This window comes from Lepidochelys kempii, chromosome 3, assembly GCF_965140285.1.
Source record: "Lepidochelys kempii isolate rLepKem1 chromosome 3, rLepKem1.hap1, whole genome shotgun sequence".
In the NCBI taxonomy this organism is placed as follows: Eukaryota; Metazoa; Chordata; order Testudines; family Cheloniidae; genus Lepidochelys; species Lepidochelys kempii.
In genome coordinates this window covers 27,342,909-27,365,213 of record NC_136382.1, presented here as the reverse complement: position 1 = coordinate 27,365,213, position 22,305 = coordinate 27,342,909, and the positions used below count along the sequence as shown (strand labels likewise).

At 39.2% G+C, this 22,305-nt stretch overlaps 1 protein-coding gene across 4 annotated transcripts in view; it reads right to left on the bottom strand.

The window, feature by feature from the left end:
- The window catches only part of NBAS (NBAS subunit of NRZ tethering complex), a 406,503-nt gene that overhangs the window by 281,332 nt on the left and 102,866 nt on the right, over window positions 1–22,305 (bottom strand). For all 4 annotated transcript variants that reach the window (XR_012157919.2, XM_073335981.2, XM_073335983.2 and 1 more), the window contains exons 22-24: window positions 5,807–5,890; window positions 4,719–4,872; window positions 192–377 (exon numbers count right to left, since the gene is read on the bottom strand). Coding sequence is in view for 3 of the 4 variants with exons in the window: in XM_073335981.2 (XP_073192082.2) it covers window positions 192–377; window positions 4,719–4,872; window positions 5,807–5,890 (424 nt within the window). In the remaining variant the exon portion in view is untranslated. The remainder of the gene's footprint in view (window positions 1–191; window positions 378–4,718; window positions 4,873–5,806; window positions 5,891–22,305) is intronic.

Sequence of the window (22,305 nt, the reverse complement as noted above, 5' to 3'; positions counted from 1 at the left end):
CATTTCCATACTATTAAAAAAAGAAACAAATCTAGTGCCAATGCTGTTTGGGATATGGATGGATAATAAATGGAAATGTGATAGGGAAACACCTCTGGCTGAAGAGCACTGTTACCTTACAAGGAGTCTATATAAGCATGGACATTATTTAGGCTCAACAATCTACCTATTGCATTTTCAAAAATACGTACGTTCATCATTAACAGTCTTAGTTTTTCGCTATCTTTCATCTCCAGCAGATCTTTCAAGGTTAGGGTTAGATCACATCCAGTCTCATAAATCAGCATCTCCAAAGTAACCAGGTTATCACAAAGCACCTGAAGACCAGGAATGTTCCTCTCCATGCCAAGTCGAACCAGGGACAGAGCACAGTCTACCTGAAAATAAGAAAAAAAATTATGTTGTTACCTGATTGTTTCTTTTTGGTAATCAATATCTGAACTAATTCTAACTGGTCTCTCAAATACTGTTGTTCCAATATTTTTTTCTAGGTAGGAGTAGTTAATAAAGATCCAGATGAGGGGTTAAAAACAATGCTGTCATCTTTGTCTGTGGCTGTTTGAAATCTCTTTTGTGTTACTGAAGGGTTTGGAAGTGAGAGTTCCCTGTCCTTTCCCACACATACTTACAAAGGACTTGATTAGTCTCAGCAATCCAGGGTTTGAGCCAGAGTAGTGTGATGGTCACTGAATTAGATGTCATTGCTCTTACTAGCAAGTTCAGAGACTACAGGAATCACACTTAAAAGGTACAACTAGGGACATTTTCTTTAAAATAGAGAAAAAATATTCCCTGTTTAATTGGTCTGTATTTTTTAGGTCACTGCATCAGGACATACCTGCCTGGACAAAGCATGTGGTTGCTAAAGAAGCTTTCACAGCTACTGCTAATGCTTCAGAATCCTTGTGGTGGGTACCTTGTATCTTCCTGTCCTATAATCTTTCGAAAGACAACACTCCAAGGGAACTACCATGTCCTGGGGTAGGGATGCCACAACTGCATCCATATTAGATATTTGAACTAGGGAAGTGTTGGGGGTCATTAATCTTACAGAACTAAAAAAGCTGTTTATTTAGCTTCTTGGATTTTAGTCAGCTCTGGCATGGACCTTACAAAATCTTAAAACTATGTGTGCAGTAATACAGCAGCTTATGATTAACCTTTTGGTGGAATATACTTCCCTTTCCTTCTCTTTTTTATAGGCTTTATGACTGTCATAAATATAAAGGGAAGGGTAAACCCCTTTGAAATCCCTCCTGGCCAGGGGAAAGCTCCTCTCACCTGTAAAGGGTTAAGAAGCTAAAGGTAACCTCGCTGGCACCTGACCAAAATGACCAATGAGGAGACAAGATGGGAGGAGGGAGACAAACAAAGGGTCTGTGTGTCTGTCTATAGTCTGTCGGGGATAGACCAGGAATGGAGTCTTAGAACTTTTAGTAAGTAATCTAGCTAGGTATGTGTTAGATTAGGATTTCTTTAAATGGCTGAGAAAAGAATTGTGCTGAATAGAATAACTATTTCTGTCTGTGTATCTTTTTTGTAACTTAAGGTTTTGCCTAGAGGGGCTCTCTATGTTTTTGAAGCTAATTACCCTGTAAGATATCTACCATCCTGATTTTACAGGGGGGATTTCTTCATTTCTATTTACTTCTATTTTTATTAAAAGTCTTCTTGTAAGAAAACTGAATGCTTTTTCATTTTTCTCAAATCCAAGGGTCTGGGTCTGTAGTCACCTAGGCAAATTGGTGAGGCTTTTTACCAAACCTTGTCCAGGAAGTGGGGTGCAAGGTTTTGGGAAGTATTTTGGGGGGAAGGACGCGCCCAAACAGCTCTTCCCCAGTAACCAGTATTAGTTTGGTGGTGGTAGCGGCCAGTCCAAGGACAACGGGTGGAATATTTTGTACCTTGGGGAAGTTTTGACCTAAGCTGGTAAAGATAAGCTTAGGAGGTTTTTCATGCAGGTCCCCACATCTGTACCCTAGAGTTCAGAGTGGGGGAGGAACCTTGACAATGACCTAAAATGTGATTACTGCCCTGCACTTCCTATCAAAGTGCAAAATACATTTCCAAAATGTCAGGTTCTGTTCCCCCCCCCCCCCCCCCCGAGATGTAACTCGGGCAATTTTCCCTCCTTATCAAAGAGGAACTTAGGAGATGGATGACAGCTGGAATGATTTTTAGCTTTTCTGTTTTTCCTTAGATTTCCCCCTCACCTCATCCCCAACACAAACCTTTTAAAGGGAGCCATTGATCCATCTGAGTAAGGGTCTGCTCTGTCTTTGAAGAGTTAGGATAGGAGAGGCTAGCCTTTAATCCACACCTGAGAAAAGGTGGGGGGTAGGGATCAATCATAAAAGTGATACCCACTAAACTGAAGTGACTCCTCCCGCAAGGCAGAAAGAATACCAGTTGTTTCCCCAAGTTAATGACAACCCATTTAAACACATTCAAAGAAACACTCAGATTCTTCCTAGATCTTGCCCTTTTGCACTGACCCCAGAGAAATCCTTGAATAGGGAGTGATTTCATTTGCAACTGACAGTTGTCTGCTTTGACAAGTATCTGCATAGCATAGCAGTGCTCTTGCAGTGCCCCATAGCAGTGGGAGGCTCAATCCAGCCTGAGAGAATGAATCCCTTTCAGTCAGTCATTGTTCAGTAGGCTATGAGCAGGCTACACAGTCTGCAGAAGCTGGGAGAGAAGCTTCATAAAGGAGCACCTTTTTGCCTTAATAGGATTCACAATTCCTGGCTTTGCTATTGTTTGAGACAGCACGTATATTGTTGGTCAGTTTTTTGGAGGTTGGGCAGGGGAAGGAGTGGGGGAGCAGACAGGGAAATGAAATGGAAGAACTACAGGATTCCCAAACAAGCTACAAATCAAACTACCATAATTTCCCCCCACGTCTTGCAGAAGCCATCTCCTGCTGAATGGACAGAGTTCCAAGGCAGCAAGACTTCAGCTGCCTGACATGGATAAGCAAAATGAGGACAACCCAGCACTTGCAACTAGTGGAGAGATTATGACATAGAAACAAAATATTTGCGCCTCATCTCTGCTAACTAGCTTATTCCTCACAAGCACAGCAGATAGGAAACATCTTAGATAAGAGTGGTGAAAAGGCCAATAAAAAGGTACAGTCAACTAACTTTTGAATACTGAAAGGAGGTGTTTGGAAATGAGGGTGTGAGATTAAAAGATAACGGGAGATTTATTAGTACAAATACTCTACATATGATATCAAAATGTGATGGATATACAGGCAGATGAAATGTTACTAAAAGGCAGATGACTGCAAGTAAATGGGTTAAAGTAAACAAGTTGAGTACAGAAAAAAATCAAACAGTAATAATATTGTATTTTGTTTTTAATAGTACACCCACATATTTTCTGAACATTCATTCTAATCTGTCTTTTCTAGTATCATCTGTGAATCTGTCGCCTTTGCAAATACTTACTGGACTAAAAACAAACTTCCAAAAACCGATTAAATTACTGACACGTTAAATGAAACTGTGCTCCAGTGTAACACACAGAGCTGTATATCATATGAAAACCTCATTGAATACAACCAACCACCATAACATTTTTCGAGGCCAATGTAAATGATTTCCAAAGGCATTTCTGGGCACTAAAACAAAAATATTCCCTATATCTTTTTTTAAAATGCAAGGGGAGATTAATCTTTTTATTAGTTAAGGATTTTAATTCAGTAGGCAACTAGAAACGTTATCTTTTACTGTTATTTTAGTCATTAAAAGAAAGGGTCTACAATGAGGGTATCTGAAAAGATTAAGCATTTTATGAAGCACCTATGAAACTGGGAGGATCAATTAACACAGGAATATAAAGAAATAAGAGCTCAGGTTGATCTGGAAAAGGAAGTACCTAAAATTACTAATTAATAGACACAGGAGTATTTTAAACATTTCTATGTTGTTAAACCATAAGCGAACTGCAATTATCTGTGACATTCCACAGAGGATTCTCAAAACTACAGTCAGGGAAAGAGCATGTCATAACATTAATAGTAACACCTTCCACTCTCATGGCACCATTCATCCAAGGATCTCAAAGTGCTTTACACATTTTAAAGATGTGGGGAAACTAGGGTACGGACAGGTTGTATGACTCGCCCAAATTCACACAGCAAGCTGGCCTGACATCACAGCTGAGTTCCCTGCTTAAGCCACTCACTATTCAACACTTCTTCCTTTAGAAAACATGAGCATAAAATATGTAGCAGAAGGGAAAATGCTCTTCACGGCTGGAAAAGTTTTGCTATTTCCTAGAGCCCAGGAACAGATAGGCTGAAGGAAATTTATGAGATTCCCCCATCCACCCCCATGAATGAATCACAACTCACCTGAGTAAACCTTAAACAGGTTTGAATTCAGGAAACACACTCTAAATTGAATCTCTAAATTGAGAGAGTAATTTGGGCCATCTAAAATTATTATTTGGCAGCAAAATAGTTTTCTTTCCCTATACGTGTACATATGAAAAATAAAAATCTGTGAATCCATACTTAATTCCATGGCAAGTGCCCTAACGACCTCAATAGGCCAGCATTTTACATCAGCGTCTGCTATCACAACCAATACTCAGTTCAGACGGTTTGATATCGCCTACTTTTGACACAGCTTAATTAGCTTCAAGAAGCAATAAAATGCTTGCATCTGTGCCAACAATTACTATTTCTGGGCTGCTGTTCTTACCTGCATAGCATAGTTTTCAATCTCCTGTGCCCTATTCCAATACCAGTCAGAAACCAGGTCTATCGAAAGCTTAGTAGTTCCGTACTTTAATAACTCAGGTTGTCCTTCATACAAGAATTCATCTTCATCTTGAAGAACTGGTTCAAATATCATTCTGAGAAGAGCAGACAAAAAGTTACAAAAGTATATACAGATGGACAAGAGACTGATCACTTTACAGGAGTTTTGAATCCAACCAGGGGTCCCCCGACAGAGGGGACTTGAAAGCTATAGAACAAACATTCTCTAGCAGCCATTTTAGAGAGGAAGAAGAGACCAGAATCAGAATGCAAATCCTCAGAATGCTCAAGAGTAGTGAGGCAAGTGACACACGAAATTTTGTAAAGGTTTCCTTATTTCGCATGGATCAGTATATCTCTTGGGCTGTCTAAAGTGAAGAGTGATTGCTTTAGAAATCCTTTTACAAAGTCTATTTTCTTCAACTACCACGTGTCCCTGAAGGGGTTAATTATAAACCAGGGTGCCCACTACGGTGGAACTCTGAGAAAGGCATGCTAAAGATAGAGATATCGTGGATGGGAGCTAACACTGGTCCTGAGGCAGGTAGGCCACAGGGTCCCACTTCCAAAAGGGACACCAGATAGAGAATCAGCACTCAGTAAGTGATCTAGAGAGGCCAGAGCCAAAGATTGACTGAAGCCTATCCAGACACTGGCCCAGTGTGTGGCTCCAAACACAACAGCCTGGTGAGGTTCCAGCAAGGGAAGCTCATCTGAGGCTGTTACACATACCGTTAAAAATCAATGTGCACAAAGATGAAGAGTTAATATTGTTATGAGTCCCTGAACGTATAGTTTCTCTACTTTTATGTAATTAAAATGTCAGGTTTAACACTGCATTAACATAGTGTTGTTGTTTTTAATATATTTTTGTTACATGAGCTTTTAATTTTCTACCAACTTAGGCATAAATAGTAAAGACAAATATTTTAGTCATGAATTTCATCAACCTTATATTGGCAACCTCTCAGACTGTTCTTTTTAATGCACACACACACACACACACACACACACACACGCTATACTTACTTGCACTGTGGGTTTTCACACCAGTCCTCTTCCCGATGCTTCTGTTCATTCCAGGGAAGAATCATCAACACATCCTGCCTACAACTATTACAAAACACAATGGAAATTTTATACAAACATTTTGAAAAAATATGGATTGGCAAAAACATTCTGTTAACTGAATAGATAGTACAGCAAAGTATTTGGATTCAGTCTATATTATGGGCTACCATTCAATTGGCAGGATCAACTGCTAACAGGTATCTGTTGCATAAACTGGGCATAGAGAGGCATGAGAATAATTGTGCACACCTAACTTGGAAAGTCTGTATGCTACTTACAGGATATTTGAGAGCTATTTCATGGACAATAGATATTGCTCATGTTATTTTTGACAATTTAATATCTTAGAATTTTCTAATTTGTAAAAAAAAAAATAGCAAAATTATAGGTTTGGGCTTCCTTTGCTTTCACACTAAGGATATTTAACAAGAACATTTATATCACAGAAGCTTGAAATGAATAGTAAAGAGTGAGACAGGATCTTTAGCTTAAAAAAAAGAACAGGAATCTTTACAGACCTGTAAACAAATCCTTGTACTGAACACAGATAAAATATACCTTGCTGTATTGATTTTCTCAATTAAGTTAGACATGGGTTTCTGCCTACAAACATCCATAGTGAATATTTACTAAATGCTGTAGTGAGAATCATCTGAAAATGGAATTTGAATTTCTTGTATATAATGTAGATTAAGAAAAACAAAAGTTATGACTAAAAACAAAAAAGTTATGACTAAAAACAATTATGTTTTTTATCCTTCATCTTCCTAGTATTTGTTAAGTGTTTAAACACCAAAAAAAGCTGGAAAATTTTGTTTAGCCATTCTAAACAGAAACCAAAGCACAGGAGACGAGAAAACTGTGCACATAGGCATGGTTTTAAATTTTCAACAAATTAGAGCAATAAAGCGTACAATGCCTTACTCATTTTAACATGATCCTGATAATTCAATACCATAATACTGATGCAAGCCTTACAGGCACGACCTCTTTATTGCAAATTAAAGGCTAATATAAATTTCTCATCCCTTCAAGGACAGCAACAGTAGCAATGGATATTTATGACTCCTTTCCTCAGTAGCTTAAAAAGCAAAATGATATGTTCTGATGCACAAATCAATTCTAAAAGCATAATGCAAATAAACTGATGAAAAGTGACCTGAAAATTTAATTAACTATCACATTTAGCAATAGGCACTACATGTGTTATCTAAGTGGAACACCCTCACTCACTTTCACCACCCAGGCACATGTCTCCAAAACGGCCACATGTCCCTCCTTCCCCACTGTGATGCTTCCAACAGTGTTGGTGGCACCAAGGACAATCATAACTATCCAAAATTAGACCCTTCATTGGAAAAATCAGCAACAAAGTGTTAAGGAAGGATCTGCAGGTCACAAAGATCAAAAGGAAGAAAATATAGGCGGAAGCACCAGCTCTAATGATTAGAGCACAGAAAGTGGAGTCAAGACCTATGTTCTATGCCAGTCTGCGCAACTTTAGGTAAGTCTCAAATACTATGTTTCCATTTCCCACACCTTTAAAATGAGCATCACCTTCCACCTAAATTAAAACATCAAATCCTGAGAAGTACTATGTATTTTTAAAAAACCACAGTAGTCTCCATGGTGATGCCAAACAAGGCTGCTCCTTCTCCTTCACTTTAGTGCTCAAACTTCTAGCCTCGCTGACTGACAGAAATGTGTCTCCTCCTTCACTGGTGGAGGGATAAGGCTAGCCCTAACAGCTGGTGCTGGTTAGTATAGGAGAAAGGAACTATAACAAAAAGTGGGAAAACATTTTGTTTCAGAACTCAGCCAGGAAGCTGCAGTATAGGTTGAATAAGAACATAAAAACTGCCACACTGGGTCAGACTAAAGGTCCATCTAGACTAGTATCCTGTCTTCCGACAGTGGCCTCAAAAGGTAATCATCAGAACAGAACAGGTAATCATCAAGCGATCCATCCCGTCACCCACTCCCAGCTTCTGGTACATTAACAATTACAAGGTGTTTTAACTCGATGTCTCCAAGAATCCTAATGCTAAACAAACTTCTCATTTTTACTGTTATAACTTGTGTTATGGTTTAAAGGTAAAAGCCTTTTCAAATAGGAGTTTAATATCATCCTTGACCACATCAACTCAAAAAAATGTTAGCAGTTAGAATCTTGTTTCTATTCATCAATTTGAAAATCTTGTATTCTTCATCACAGGCCAAGATAAGTTGTTAATAGAGCTGAACTTCTTAAAATCGTATTTCTTAATGAAACAGAACAGAGCATGTTAAGCAGACACTGAGCAGCAGACACTGAGCATGTTAAGCAGACATTCAACATGAGATAATGTTGCACACACCATGAACATTAGTTCCAGTGCAGAGAAATCAAAGTCAGCATTATCAAATTTTAATAAAAACAGTCCATCGAAGTTGACAAATATTGGTGTAAAATATATTTGCCATGAAACACGGCTAACAAAGCAAACCTTAATTTTTGGAATTTTCTCTCTTGAGTGTGTGGTATCTCAGCTTGAACATTTCATTAGCATTAGTGGTTTGCAGTAAATAGCTCAAAACTTGCAAAATTTCTCCTTAAGTAACCTAATGTCAATCATATTATTGCGTCTGTATGAATGATGTGCCTCCTTTTTCCAAGTACTTTCAATACAGATTAGCTTACAACATACACTGAAAAAAGCTGTTAAAATTTTCTTATATTTTAACAAGGACATGAAAGCACCCACCCAATCTAAGCTCTGGTCTACACTGGGGTGGGGGGGGGAATCTAAGTTACGCAACTTCAGCTACGTGAATAACGTAGCTGAAGTCGACGTACTTAGATCTACTCACTGCGGTGTCTTCACTACGGTGAGTCGACTGCTGCCGCTCCCCTGTCGACTCTGTCTGACTCTCGTGGTGGTGGAGTACAGGAGTCGATGGCAGAATGCTCGTGAGTCAATTTATGGCGTCTAGACTAGACGAGATAAATCAATCCACACTGGATCGATCGCTGCCTGCCGATCTAGCAGGTAGCGTAGACATACTCTAAGACACTGAATTACTGTACTCCACATTTCCTTTCAGAAGGCTGATACCATCACATCCAAGACCCATATCTTTCCTCTCTTATAAATCACATGGCTTCTCCAACTGAAAATTATAATAAATATTTCCTTCCCCTCCATTTAAAAATTAGAGTGTGTTTGATTTGTTCTTGCTGCACCAAGAAATTCATACTGACACTGCTCCAAGAAAGGAGAAAATCATGCTGTCTAAATTAAGTAGGACAATTTAAAGTGCTCACAAGAGGAACAGGTATTCAGGGCATTTTAAAGCAGAGCATGCTCCGTTAAATACTGAACAATTGCATCATGTACAGGAAGTTTCTTCTTTCATTCATTCATTTTTCCCCCTTAGGTATATGTCAAGTTTTTTAAAAACTAATGTGCCATGCAAAGCAACACTTTCTGATTTTTAGGCACTTGAAAAGAAATGTGCAGATAGGGAGTCCATGTGGAATAGCTTGTCCAACATCACACTATGGCCTGTAATTTCAACTGTAATAAGAACAGTTCAGGGGACAAAAACTGTATTTCACTCTGTTCAGATTTGCCAGGCTTTTCTTTCCTTGGTTGAGAAGCAGTGTTGTTGTTGTTTTTCTTCCTTAATTCTATGAAGAATAGAAAAGCAGCATTGCCTCCAAGAAGAACTTTAGCATATGATGCAGAAATGACTGCTGCAATTGTTCATACTTACAAGCTGACATTTAAATAATATTATGACCCTGGTTAAAAACAGACAAAAGCCCTTTTTCATATTAACTCACTGCATCTCTGTATTGAACACTATGGCCTACAAAAAAAAAAAAAAAAAAACCTTCATTCTTGCTAAAGAAACACCACCCTAGTGCCATTTGGAGTGGCCGAAGTCCCAAAGGGCCACCTTTCCCCATCCCTCTTTTTCCTTTCCCACAGCAGACAATAAAGAGACCTCTCTAAAGCATGTTCGTGAATAAACTATAAAATAAGTACCAAAAATCTTGCAATTTCTGTTTTGACTGACTTGTTTTGCAATTCTGAACACACACATTTCCTAGAGAGATGAGTGCAAAACAAGTCTAAGGGGGGGGGGGGGGGGGGGGGATTTCCAAAATTGCTTATGGGAGCTAGGTGTCCAATACCCACTGAAACGAAGTAAAAGGAAGTTGGGCAACAAAAAGTTCCACCACAAAAAACATAGAAATAGAAGAGGTGCTATCCACAAAAATATCAAGCCTGGGTTATGTAAGTAAATATGGAATTTCAGCCTCAGCCTAGAATTTTCTTGAAAGGAGCACTTTAAGAATCTCTCACTCACACACAAAAATATGTATGTTTACAGACAGAAAGAAACCCTTTCCCTTCATTCAATCACCTCACCAGCTCTCTAGCCTTCACCTGAACACCAAAAAAGGATAAACATTAATATGATTATCTATGTCCTCTCTCCCAATTCTGGAGAACCCAGACTTTTTACTCTCTGCATTATTAGAGCTTTTCAAAATGACCCAAATGGAGCACCACAAGATCGTGTCAAGTTTTAACTGGTGTAGTTGTAATGACCATGGGACAAATGCAGTAGAAACTCTGTACACGTCTCTATAATCAGTTTTTTCAAATGTTTTATTATATTCTTACTAATGAGTTGGATGTTAACAGAGGAATACATGATATTGAAATGGTCCTCTCTCACCAATTCACCTTTATTATACAGACTTTTCTCTATAGGCCTGAACCAACGTCCACTAAAGTTAATGAAGGTACTCTCACTGACTTCAGTGTGCACTGAATCAGGCCATATATGGATAACACACACGTATGGGCCTTTCTCACATATTTTGTGTGCTTTACCCTGGCTTAGACTACATAGTATCACACACCCTGGATAAAACCACATAGAAGACACACACATTCACAAGGCCTCATTAAGTCCCCCGCTCCCATGATGTCTCAGTGGTGACCACTCCTTCACACAGCAATATGCTGCTGGTAAAGAGCAGAATCTGCTGACACGAACTTGGCTCACACACTAGGGTGGCTCACATACTAGAGTCAGCCAGCGAGTGGTTCTATGACACTTGCGAGGGAGCTGACAACTCAGAACTAACATGTGTGATAGTTATTCCTTTCCGGGTCGACAAAAATCAAGGATTTAAAAAAAAAATCTGATTTTTTTTATTTAAATCAGATTTTTTTGATAAAATGCTTTTTGAAGGAAAAACACTTGTCTAAAGATCGTTTTAATTAAGATACCTTATCGCTCAAAGATATCTCATCATGGAATAGGGATAAAAATTCTAATTCTATAGCATGAAAATATATTCATGTAATGTTTAAGAAAAGTTTTGTAAATGAGTTCCAATAGTCCATGGATTAGGGACTCAATCTTATGGGGTTCCACAGGCTTCTGTATAGATTATTTAGGTTAATCTTTCTATCTATCCAAAGGGACTCTGTGCTCAGTCTAGAAGATACCATCAGAGATGTTCAGTTTTTCAGTTCTCAAACTGTGGATTTGTGTCTCCAGAGGTAACATGCTTGTTAACGGCAAAAATGGTTTAAAATAAATAATATATAGAAGTGAGAAATAACAGACTGCAACTCTATTGTCCCTCTGCAAATTTGTGTACACAGAGTCAATCTAAAAGTGCAAAGTTTCAAAAAGTTCAATGAATAGAAGATTGCTGAGGATGGAATAGATCTGAACAAGGAGAAGTAGTCTGGAGATAAATGTGAGAAGGGAGGGGCATATGCTTTTTTGTTAAAATATTATGTTTGTTGAAGAAAAAAATCAAGAATACTTAACGTTGTTGTTTTAGTAAAATAAAACAATTTAAATGTCTGTCTGGTGATGTTCTCCTCCTAATACAGCATGGCAAGAAAATCCTCCAAATATTAATGATTAACCTATTGAATTGGAGATAGTTCACTTCCCAATGATTTCATAAATATCTGCTTCAATTACCTTTGGTAAATGAAATAACCAAACAATTATTCATTTTCTGATATAGCTGTAAAACTAATCTGAAAAGTTTTCAAAATAAATCACGGTTTAAAAATGTGTAGTGTGTACCTTCTACAAATGAAACCAACATTTATCTCTGATTTGTGAAGAGTCTGTATTAAGGTTATAACAACCAACAAGAATGCACTTTTATGTAGAAAACCATGAATAAATCAAGTCTTCCTGACTAGTGATTTAAATCAAATCCACCCTGATTCCCTTTAATATTTACACAATAAAAATCAACTGACATCCAGCTAGTATTAAATCAGAAAAGGAAAATGGTTGACATTTTCTTATAATAGGCACAAATGTAATCAACATATGACTGTCCCTAAGAATTTAGACAGTGGTCAAAAAAAAAAAAAAAAAAAAAAAGCCAGTATATTTTATTACTGCTATGTTGTCCTCAACATGGTATTTATCAGTACCTAGTCAATTTCAGAATTAGAATGTAGAGCTATGTAATGTGGAGTTAGGGCAGGTTCCCATAAAAATCCAATATAGGAGCCAGATGCAAGACAGATGCAAGACAGATATGCACACACTTATAACTTATTTTATAGTCCAGAGTACTGAATACAATTTACTTTGCTATATATGCTGCCAGCTGGAGCTCCCCATGAATTTCCTTACGGTTTAATGATGGCTCATCTAATAAACTCTCTTTCAGTTTAATCAAAATGCTAAGGCACAGATTTAAAGTAACAGAAAAGACCTGTCAAAGTGATGTGATATCCTTCCAGATATGGAACAGAATCAGCATGAGAGCTCAAAAGAGCGAACCTATGGGTAATGCAGTGGTAATACATTAGCATGGCGTTAAACTTCAGAAGATGTAAAAGGAGCACTCATTCCACAGATTAGTCATTATTTTTACTTCCATCACTTCCAAGGGCCGTAATTTTTGATCTATTTCTTTCAATGGACAGAAAACATGAAACTATTGCTTAACTAGTCAGACGTAATCTGATTATTAGATATATAACAAAGTATAAATGTCAATCAAAAACCCTCAAGTACAAAGCTTTGAGTTCCCATAACAATATCTCCATCTATAATGATGCCAAAAACAAGAAAAGCCTGCTTTCTTTCAGCAACGAGCTCTCTAATCTCTCAAGATAGTTTGACGTATCAAAACACCTATAATCTGCAAACACTGCACATAGTTGAACTATGTAATGAACATGTTCTCTTTCCCATCGCCTTTGTCTTCTCTCCTCCATCCCCTCCCACTGCTCACTGCACCCATGTGCTGCCTCTTTAACTTAGTTTGTAAGGTCTTTGGGAAAGGAACTTTGTTTGCACAGCACCCAGGATTAATGGGGCCCAGTCAAGTTTGTGGCCTGTGGGTGCTTTCATACTAAAAATAGGTCATTAATAACATCATTTACCATAGTTTCTGAACAGTGATGTGGCCCATTTCCCAAATAAGTAACTTGTATTATTACACTATGTCAAGGAGATATTTGTCCAGAAACCATCTGTGCTACTTATTGATTCACAGCAACTCCCATGCAGTTGCACAGCATGCGCCATTTTATTTTTGTGTGCCCTTAAAAGCAGCTCAGAGTAATCCTACTGAGCCACTTCAGAACATTTTCTGTATCTGGTTTTATCATAGGAATTTGTGACTGAGAGCTGGAAAAACAAGGGACAGCACAACTGCCTCAATATGTACATATCTGTTAGTAGTGGGAAATTCATTCATTATGACATCCTGTACTTCAGTTCTGTATGTGTGACCTTTCTGATACAGTGAAGGTTAATCTTATCCAGACAACAGTGGGATAGTTTCCATTTTTACTTTACCTTTCTATTTTAACATTTATTTCAGGGATGAATCTATTGTTTACTGTTATCCCTAGCTGTACCATGTATAATTCAGAAAACAAGTTTCTCAGAAAGGACCTGTCTTATGTGTAAAGCACCATGCCCACAGATTGTACCATACAAACAAATAAGATGCAAAAATAACACATGAATGAAGTACAATTAGCTGTTCCAAAACACAGATATAGAGTGCAGAATTCTGAATTTAGAACATGTAAGGATTTCATTGTTATGAACACTAGCACACTTCTCAAAAAGCTCAAGGAGGTCATTTTATTAAATAGCTCCAACACATTTTAGAAAAATAATGCCCTTTAAAAAATTTCTCCAAGATTTTTATAAAGGAAGATCAATTATAGAGACAGTAGTTTACCCAGACACCAAAGACCTAAACAAAGTCTTCCATCTCCTCCTGCCAAATGAACTTAGCAGTCAAGATTGGCAGAGATCGGGAAAGTTCTGCTTGCCAAAGAATCATGCACACATCAATACCCTTCTTAGGCCATCATCAATTGCCAGGAGCAACCAGACACTAATAGTCTCAATGGAATAGTGCCAGGTTGACTCACATAGGAAAAATCTTAAGTGTGGTATTGTATACCCAATACCTACAATGAAATCAACAGATTAAAATCAGGTAATGCTTAGCATTTGTATATTACACACTGACATTTGTTTGCAACACTTCATATAATCTTCTTGCTAATTAAACTGCTTCTTCCAAAGAGCAAAAACACACTATTTGATTTTTTTTTCCTCTTGGTACGTTACTGAAGTTCCTACTTACTTCAATACACTCCGAATTCAATCAGAGTCCAATCAATTGACAGACTAGGAAGGCACTCAACTCATGATCTTTTTCTTCTAAAGGGTTTCATTTTTCTCAGTATAGCCCTTTTCACTCTTTTGTTTACCGTAGTTCAACCGGTCTTATAATTCTCTGCTTTGACAAAAGACTACCTGTTTTATTGTAAGTTCCATACCCTACTTATTGCAGGTATTCAAGCTGTGGGTTTATTTTTCTCATAGACATGTTTTGTAAAAGGTAAGGTATTAGTCAGTTTTAAGGACAGAGTTCAATTCTTTCTTTTTGCCCATGGTGACTTTATACTCTAAGCTTTTTTCCTGTAAGTACTGTGTACAATGTGTGTGTGTCTATAGGATTCTCAAATGTCAGATTGAGTTTGTAGAGCTGACAGTTTAGGAAATACCTTCTCCCTGTAAACTCTGAACATCTGATCCAGAAACACTGTGACACAAAAAACATGGAACTTCACAATGTCATTATTACATATTCACTGTATTTTTTTTTTTTTAATCGGAGTCTCTCTTACCATCTGAAACACTGTTTTGCTCCAAAGCTTTTTGTATCTGGAAGGTTTGCTGTACTAAGTATTGGTTCTGACTATCCAATATAATGAACACAGATTAAAAAGGCAAGGTATCGATATGCTAGAGATGAGAAAGCTATTTGTGGAAGATGTTGGATGCACAAAATATGGTACAGTTCTCACAAAGTCTTCCATCCATGTACCATCAAAGCGCCACTAATGTGAGAATTCTGACTCACCTTATTTGCATTTAATTTGGAAAAAACTCCAGTTTGCATTCTATACTGAGGACATAATATAAAAATTTGCAATGGGAGTACTTAGAAAGTCATTTGTTCTGCTGCAATCACATACATTTAATGCATATCCATGTTTTACATTTGAAAATGTCGGAAAGTTATCAAATCTGAAATATAGTATTACATCTCTGTTTTCCTACCGTTTCGTCACATACTTTTCTTTGAATACTAATTAATTATAAATATCGTAGACTAGATAAAACAATTTACTGACCTTATAATATTAAGTCAGGCATTCGTTTTATCTTTATTACAGGGGTTACAAAACTACATTATTCCATGTCTGCTTTTATGATCAAATCCTAAAATACTGAGCACCTGTAACTGCCATAGAAGGAAATGAAAGGACAGGATGCAATGTCAGTGCCACTTGCAGGTTCTCAGGATTAGGCCCTAAAACACAGCTTCATTATGTGTGAGGTCCTCTTCACCCAAAGAAGAGGACATAATAAGAAAAGAATGATCTTTCTGAAATTCATGGTGTATATTTACAATATTTGTATATATTGTTTGTGCTTTATTTTTAATTTGGGAAAAAGCTCCCCTCAGCCAGCTTTCCAGTAGTTATAATTGGCCATCTGGTTTTCTTTAAGAGTGACAGACACAGCCAAGGCACTTTGGGTGACTGTAACTACATCCATTCTAAACTTTCAATTTATCTAATAAACTGACAGGAAAAAAAAAAGGGGAGGGGTCACGTTGCCCGAGAGACGATAAGAAAGTAGTGTGTTCAATACTCACAATTTTCTAGAGAAGGAGACCAAGAGAGAGAGGGGGCAATACATTCAAGTGCCTTACTATCCTAAAGCACAGCAAGTGCCACTTCTTTAAGCCACCCTACTCAAAAGGAAACATTATGGAATGATTAACCCAAATGAAAATAATCAACATTTAAAATAATAGCATCTCAGCTGCTTGCAGCTTTCAGTGTAACTGCTGCTTCAAAATTTCTGCTGTGGAAACTAAAGACAGACCCTTTGAAAATGACACTTCTCTCGCAGAAAGTTTTTAAGATTTTGTCACGGTTGTTTTTAGTAAAAGTCATAGGCAGGTCGCAGGCAACAAACAAGAATTCACGGCCGCCTGAGCCCCGCCCACCAGGGCTGGCAGTCCGAGCCCTGAAGTCACAGAGGTCACCAAAAAAAAAAAAAAAAATCACAAAATTGGTGACCTCCAGGACAAACTGATAGCCTTACTTATGCTTAACAATCTGTTCCACCTTGTATTTAGCTGTGATACTTTGAATACCTTTTCCAGAGCTGAAGAAGAGCTCTGTATAGCTCAAAAATATGTCTCTTTAGTGGACGAAAAGAAGTCGATCCAAAAACAGATAATACCTCACCACTTGTCTCACTAAGTCAGATGTGGCATTTAAGAAAAAAGGCATTTTTTAATTGTAGGATTCAAGCACTGAGGATTTTTAAGCTTCAATATAACTCTAAACAAGAAAAATAGAAAGGTCTTTTCATCCCAAGATAGGGATATGCGTTCCATCTGTAGCGCTCCCACAGTTAGGGAATCCCATTGCAGCAAAGCCATCTAGTATGACCTGCACATTTCCCAGAGGCACTACCTTTGATAGCATCTTGGGACCGGACCACCAGGGCAGCCAGTACATAAACCGCAAGGGGTACTTTTCAACGGTGCTGCAAGCACTGGTGGATCACAAGCGACGTTTCACCAACATCAACGTGGGATGGCCGGGAAAGGTCCATGACGCTCACATCTTCAGGAACTCTGGACTGTTTAAACGGCTGCAGGAAGGGATTTACTTCCCAGACCAAAAAATAACTGTTGGGGATGTTGAAATGCCTATAGTTATCCTTGGGGCCCAGCCTACCCCTTAATGCCATGGCTCATGAAGCCGAACACAGGCACCTTGGATAGTAGTAAGGAGCTGTTCAACTATATGCTGAGCAAGTGCAGAATGGTGGTAAAATGTGCATTTGGACATTTAAAAGGTCGCTGGCACAGTTTACTGACTCGCTCAGACCTCAGCAAAACCAATATTCCCATTGTTATTACTGCTTGCTGTGCGTTCCACAATATCTGTGAGAGTAAGGGGGAGACGTTTATGGCGGGGTGAGAGGTTGAGGCAAATCACCTGGCCGCTGAATACACACAGCCAGACACCAGGGCAGTTAGAAGAGCACAGCTAGAAGCGCTGTGCATCAGAGAAGCTTTGAAAACCACTTTCATGACTGGCCAGGGTACTGTGTGACACTTCTGTTTGTTTCTCCTTGATGAAAACCCGCCCCCTTGATTGCCTCTAAATTCCCTGTAAGCCACCCTCCCTCCCCACTTCGATCACAGCTTGCTTGCAAAGGAAATAAAGTCACTATCATTTAAAAAACATGTATTCTTTATTAATTGATTATAAAAATAGGGAGATAACTCACAAGGTAGCCCAGTTGGGGTGTGGGAGGAGCGTAGGAGAGAAAGAAAAGGCCACTTTAAAACTTGTTGAATGACAGCCTTCTGTTGCTTGGGCTGTCCACTGGGGTGGAGTGGTTGGGGGCCCGGAGCCTCCTCCCCCACGTTCTTGGGCGTCTGGGTGAGGAGGCTATGGAACTTGGGGAGGATGGAGGGCGGTTAAACAGGAGCTGCAGCGGCAGTCTGTGATCCTGCTGCTGTTCATGAACCTCCACCAGATGCCGGAGCATGTCCATTTGATCCCGCAGTAGCCCTAGCGTTGCATCATGCCTCCTCTGATCTTCCTGCCGCCACCTCTCCTCACGTTCATCAGCCACTTTCCTGTACTCCGCTATTGTGTCCCTCTACACATCCTGCTGAGCTGTTAGTGCCGGACGACTGCATGAGCTCAGAGAACATTTAATCGCGCATACGTTTTTTTCGCCGCCTTATCCGAGATAGCCTTTGGGACGGAGGAGGGAGGCTTGAAACATTTGCAGCTGCTGGAGGAAAAAAAGGGAGTGAAGTATTTAAAAAGATACATTTTACAGAACAATGGCTATACTCTTTCACGGTGAACAACACTATTCACATTACATAGCACATGTGATTTTGGTACAAGGTCGCATTTTGCATCTTATGTTGAGTGCCTGCGGCTTTGGTGTTAGAGATCACACACGCAGTGCCGGGCAACAGAATTCGGCCAGGGTAAGCCATAGTCTTTCGGCTTCTGCAACCTTCATAACAGCAGCGCCCTCCTCTCCCATACCAAGCAAAGCACGTTGCATTGGCCATTTAGTGCTGCGTTTTTTCTGTTAACGTGCAGCAGCAGAAACCAAACTAACCCACCCTCAAATCCAATTCTCTGGGATGATTGCTTTACCCCTCACCCCCCCGCGTGGCTGGTATCAGGGAAGATTCCTGCTAGCCAAATGCGAATAGCTCAGCACCAATGGCCAACTGCGGGGAGGATTTCTTTTCAACCACAGGCAAACAGCCCAGTAGGAACGGGCACCTGAATGTCCCCTTAATTAAATTCCCCTATTTCAACCAGGTTACCATGAACAATATCACTCTCCTGAGGACAACATAGAGAGATAAAGAACGGATGTTGCTTGAATGCCAGCAAACACCAGGACCATACGCTGCCAAGCTTTGTCATGCAATGATACCAGATTACTTGCTACTAGCATGGCGTGGTAAAGTGTCCTACCATGGAGGAGGGAATAAGGCTGCTCTCCCCAGAAACCTTCTGAAAAGGCTTTTAGAGTACCTCCAGGAGAACTTCATGGAGATGTCCCTGGAGGATTTCCCCTCCATCCCCAGACACGTTAACAGACTTTTCCAGTAGCTGTACGGGCCAAGAATGCATCCCAAGTCCTCAGGGCTACTTAATCATTAAAAAAAGCTTGTTTTTATAACATGTATTATATTTTAAAAGGTACACTCACCAGAGGTCCCTTTTCCAGCTTGGTTGGGTTGGGAGGGTATTTCAGTCAGGGTGATAAAAAGATCCTGGCTGTCGGGGAGAACGGTGTACTGTGTGCTCTCCTCAGAGTCGTCCTCCTCCTCATCTTCCCCATCCGCAAAATCCTCAGGCATGGCAGAGAGTACCCCATCATTGGAGTCCACAGACAGGAGTGGGGTAGTGGTGGCGGCCCCCCCTAGAACTGCATGCAGCTCAGCGTAGAAGCGGCATGTCTGGGGTTCTGTCCCGGAGCGTCCGTTTGATTCTTTGGTTTTCTGGTACGCTTGTCTGAGCTCCTTAAGTTTCACGCGACACTGTGTTGCGTCCCTGCTGTCGTCTGTCCCTCATGGACTCTGAGATTTTTTGAAATGTTTTGGCATTTCGTCTTTTGGAACGCAGTTCTGATAGCATGGATTCCTCTCTCCATACAGAAATCAGATCCAGTACTTCCCATTCGGTCCATGCTGGAGCTCTTTTTCGATTCTGGGACTGCACGGTCACCTGTGCTGATGAGCTCTACATGGTCACCTGTGCTGATGAGCCTGCCTGGCCAAACAGGAAATGAGATTCAAAAGTTCCTGGGGCTTTTCCTGTACACTTGGCCAGTGCATCTGAGTTCAGAGTGCTGTCCAGAACAGTCACAATGATGCACTGTGGGATAGCTCCCAGAGGCCCATACCTTCGAATTGCATCCACACTAACCCTAATTCGAAATGGTGATATCGATTTCAGCACTAATCTCCTTGTTGGGGAGGAGTACAGAAATCGGTTTTAAGAGCCCTTTATGTAAAAAAAAATGGTTTTGTTGTGTGGACGGGTGCAGGGTTAATTTAATTTAACGCTGCTAAATCCAACATAAACTTGTACTGTAGACCAGACCTAAGACAGATCAACATTCAAAATGGAGAGAATGTCAGTATTATTGATGAGAAGAATTGAGAGACTGCTTAAGTAGTAAATTTTAAGTGTATGGAGGAGGAAGTGGTGCTTGGTCGATAAGGACACAGCAGGAATCCTAGCACAGTGGCAACAATATAAAAACTGAAAGGACACATTCCAGAAGATTCATCGTAACACCCCTACCACACAGAAAAAGTGTTAACTTCACAATGTTAATATTAAAGCATAAGAATTAAGAAATTCAAGAGAGACGATTCCCACAGCAACTTCAATTTTGTCCTCGAGTATATGTAAGATTTCAGCTTTTTTCATTCAACAAACACAAACACGTACAACTTGGGTTACTGCAGTATTAAATCTGACAACATGAACACAGAAAACAGAGAAAACGTAAAACAAATGGCTCTTGCCCTGCAGCCTCTCACCAGTTCAACCATACAATGGTAATAATAGGGAAAGTAACCTGACTATATTGCACACCATATATATTAAAGACTACACGCACAACTGCCTAGCCAGAAAACAAAAATGTGACTATATGTGCAATACAGACAAATTAACATTCCCATCAGATATTTATCTTTTGCATTTCCTGGATGTGTTCATTTTTACAACCTTAATATTGTTTTAACATATGCTTTTAATTACATTTAGCTCCTCTGAACACCCCTCCCCCACCCCTCTCCACATACTCCTTTAACTTGCATACTTTGTTTTTCCTTTCATCACAAAAACAAGTTGAGTGCAAATAAAAACTCTGAACTTTCTACTCAATAGAGTCACAATCCATAGACAATGGACTGCAATGTCACTGAATGAAGACAAAATGTATTGGTAGAAATAACTTCTTATAATGTATCATTATAATCCTTCCCACACCATCAGGTGCATAAAACAGAAGTCGGATGGCACCAACCATCGCTATCCTAAGCTCATTTTTCCAAGTCTTTTATATTCATATGTAATAATGCCACTTCAGCTGAGAGTGTGCCTCTAGGTCAGCGCCTCTGCCTTTTTCTCGGTGTTCACTCAGCAATGCTCATATAGGAAGCCTACTATCAGACATTCTTGAAAGATGTCCCACATCCATCCATCCTTTCATACTTGCTTGTTTTGTTGTAGGCAGTTGTGCCCATTCTAGGTCTCTTAATTACTTATCCTATCAGTCCATTTTACATATTTTATCCATGAACCTGTACTGTAAATTTTTCAATTGCCAATGGATGGATTTATTTTCTAGGATTCTGCCCCTATAGGCAGACACTTGGGATGTTGCTTCTAAAGATCTTAAGTTTGGTGTTTTTGCTGATCGCATTGGACTTCCATGCTGTATTGAGTTTTCAAAATACAACACTTGCTTTACCTATTCTGGACTTTATATCAAATACGCAAACACTGGTATCATGAGACATACTACTACTTATTAACAGTTTTCAAGGCTTCACCTTTTAAGTGAGTAAAGTTATTGGTAGGTAAATTTTCATAACTTCCATCTGATTTATTGATAACAAGACCTATTTGCTCGAGAGAATTTGAGAGAACATCTCTGTTTCTCTGCATATCTTTGACTGATTTATTTGTAAGACAGATGTTGTCTGCAGAATGTAATTCTCCAAGCTCGCCTACTACTCCTACAATACCCCTTTCCTTACTGATACTCTGTCACATAAAGTCAATAGTGACTCCAAACAATATAGGAGACAAGATACAATTCTGCCTGACACCAATGCCAGTTACCATTGACTGGTAACATTAACCAGTCCATTAGCTCCTGGTTTATTGACTGTTTATTGAATTATTTTGTTGGGGATACCATAGATTTGTATCATCTGCTAAAAAGATTCTCCATCTACACTAATGTCTTTCGAAAAACTACAACATTCAGGACTATTGGCACTTGCCATTCATTGTTTTTCTTCACAATATTATGGAAGGTGGAACACCTGATCCACACAATATTGATTTGGATGAAAATCAGCTTGTTGTAGTGTGCTACCTATGGCATCTCTATGTCTATTTAGGGTGCTTACACAGAAGACTTTCCCTGGGACTGAAAGCAGCACAATACCAAACTAGTTGTTTCAAAATCACTCAAATCTACCTTTTTGAGGAGCTGATTATAATCCCTTTTCCATTCCTCTAGGGGCATGTCCCTTCTCGTATATCAGGGAT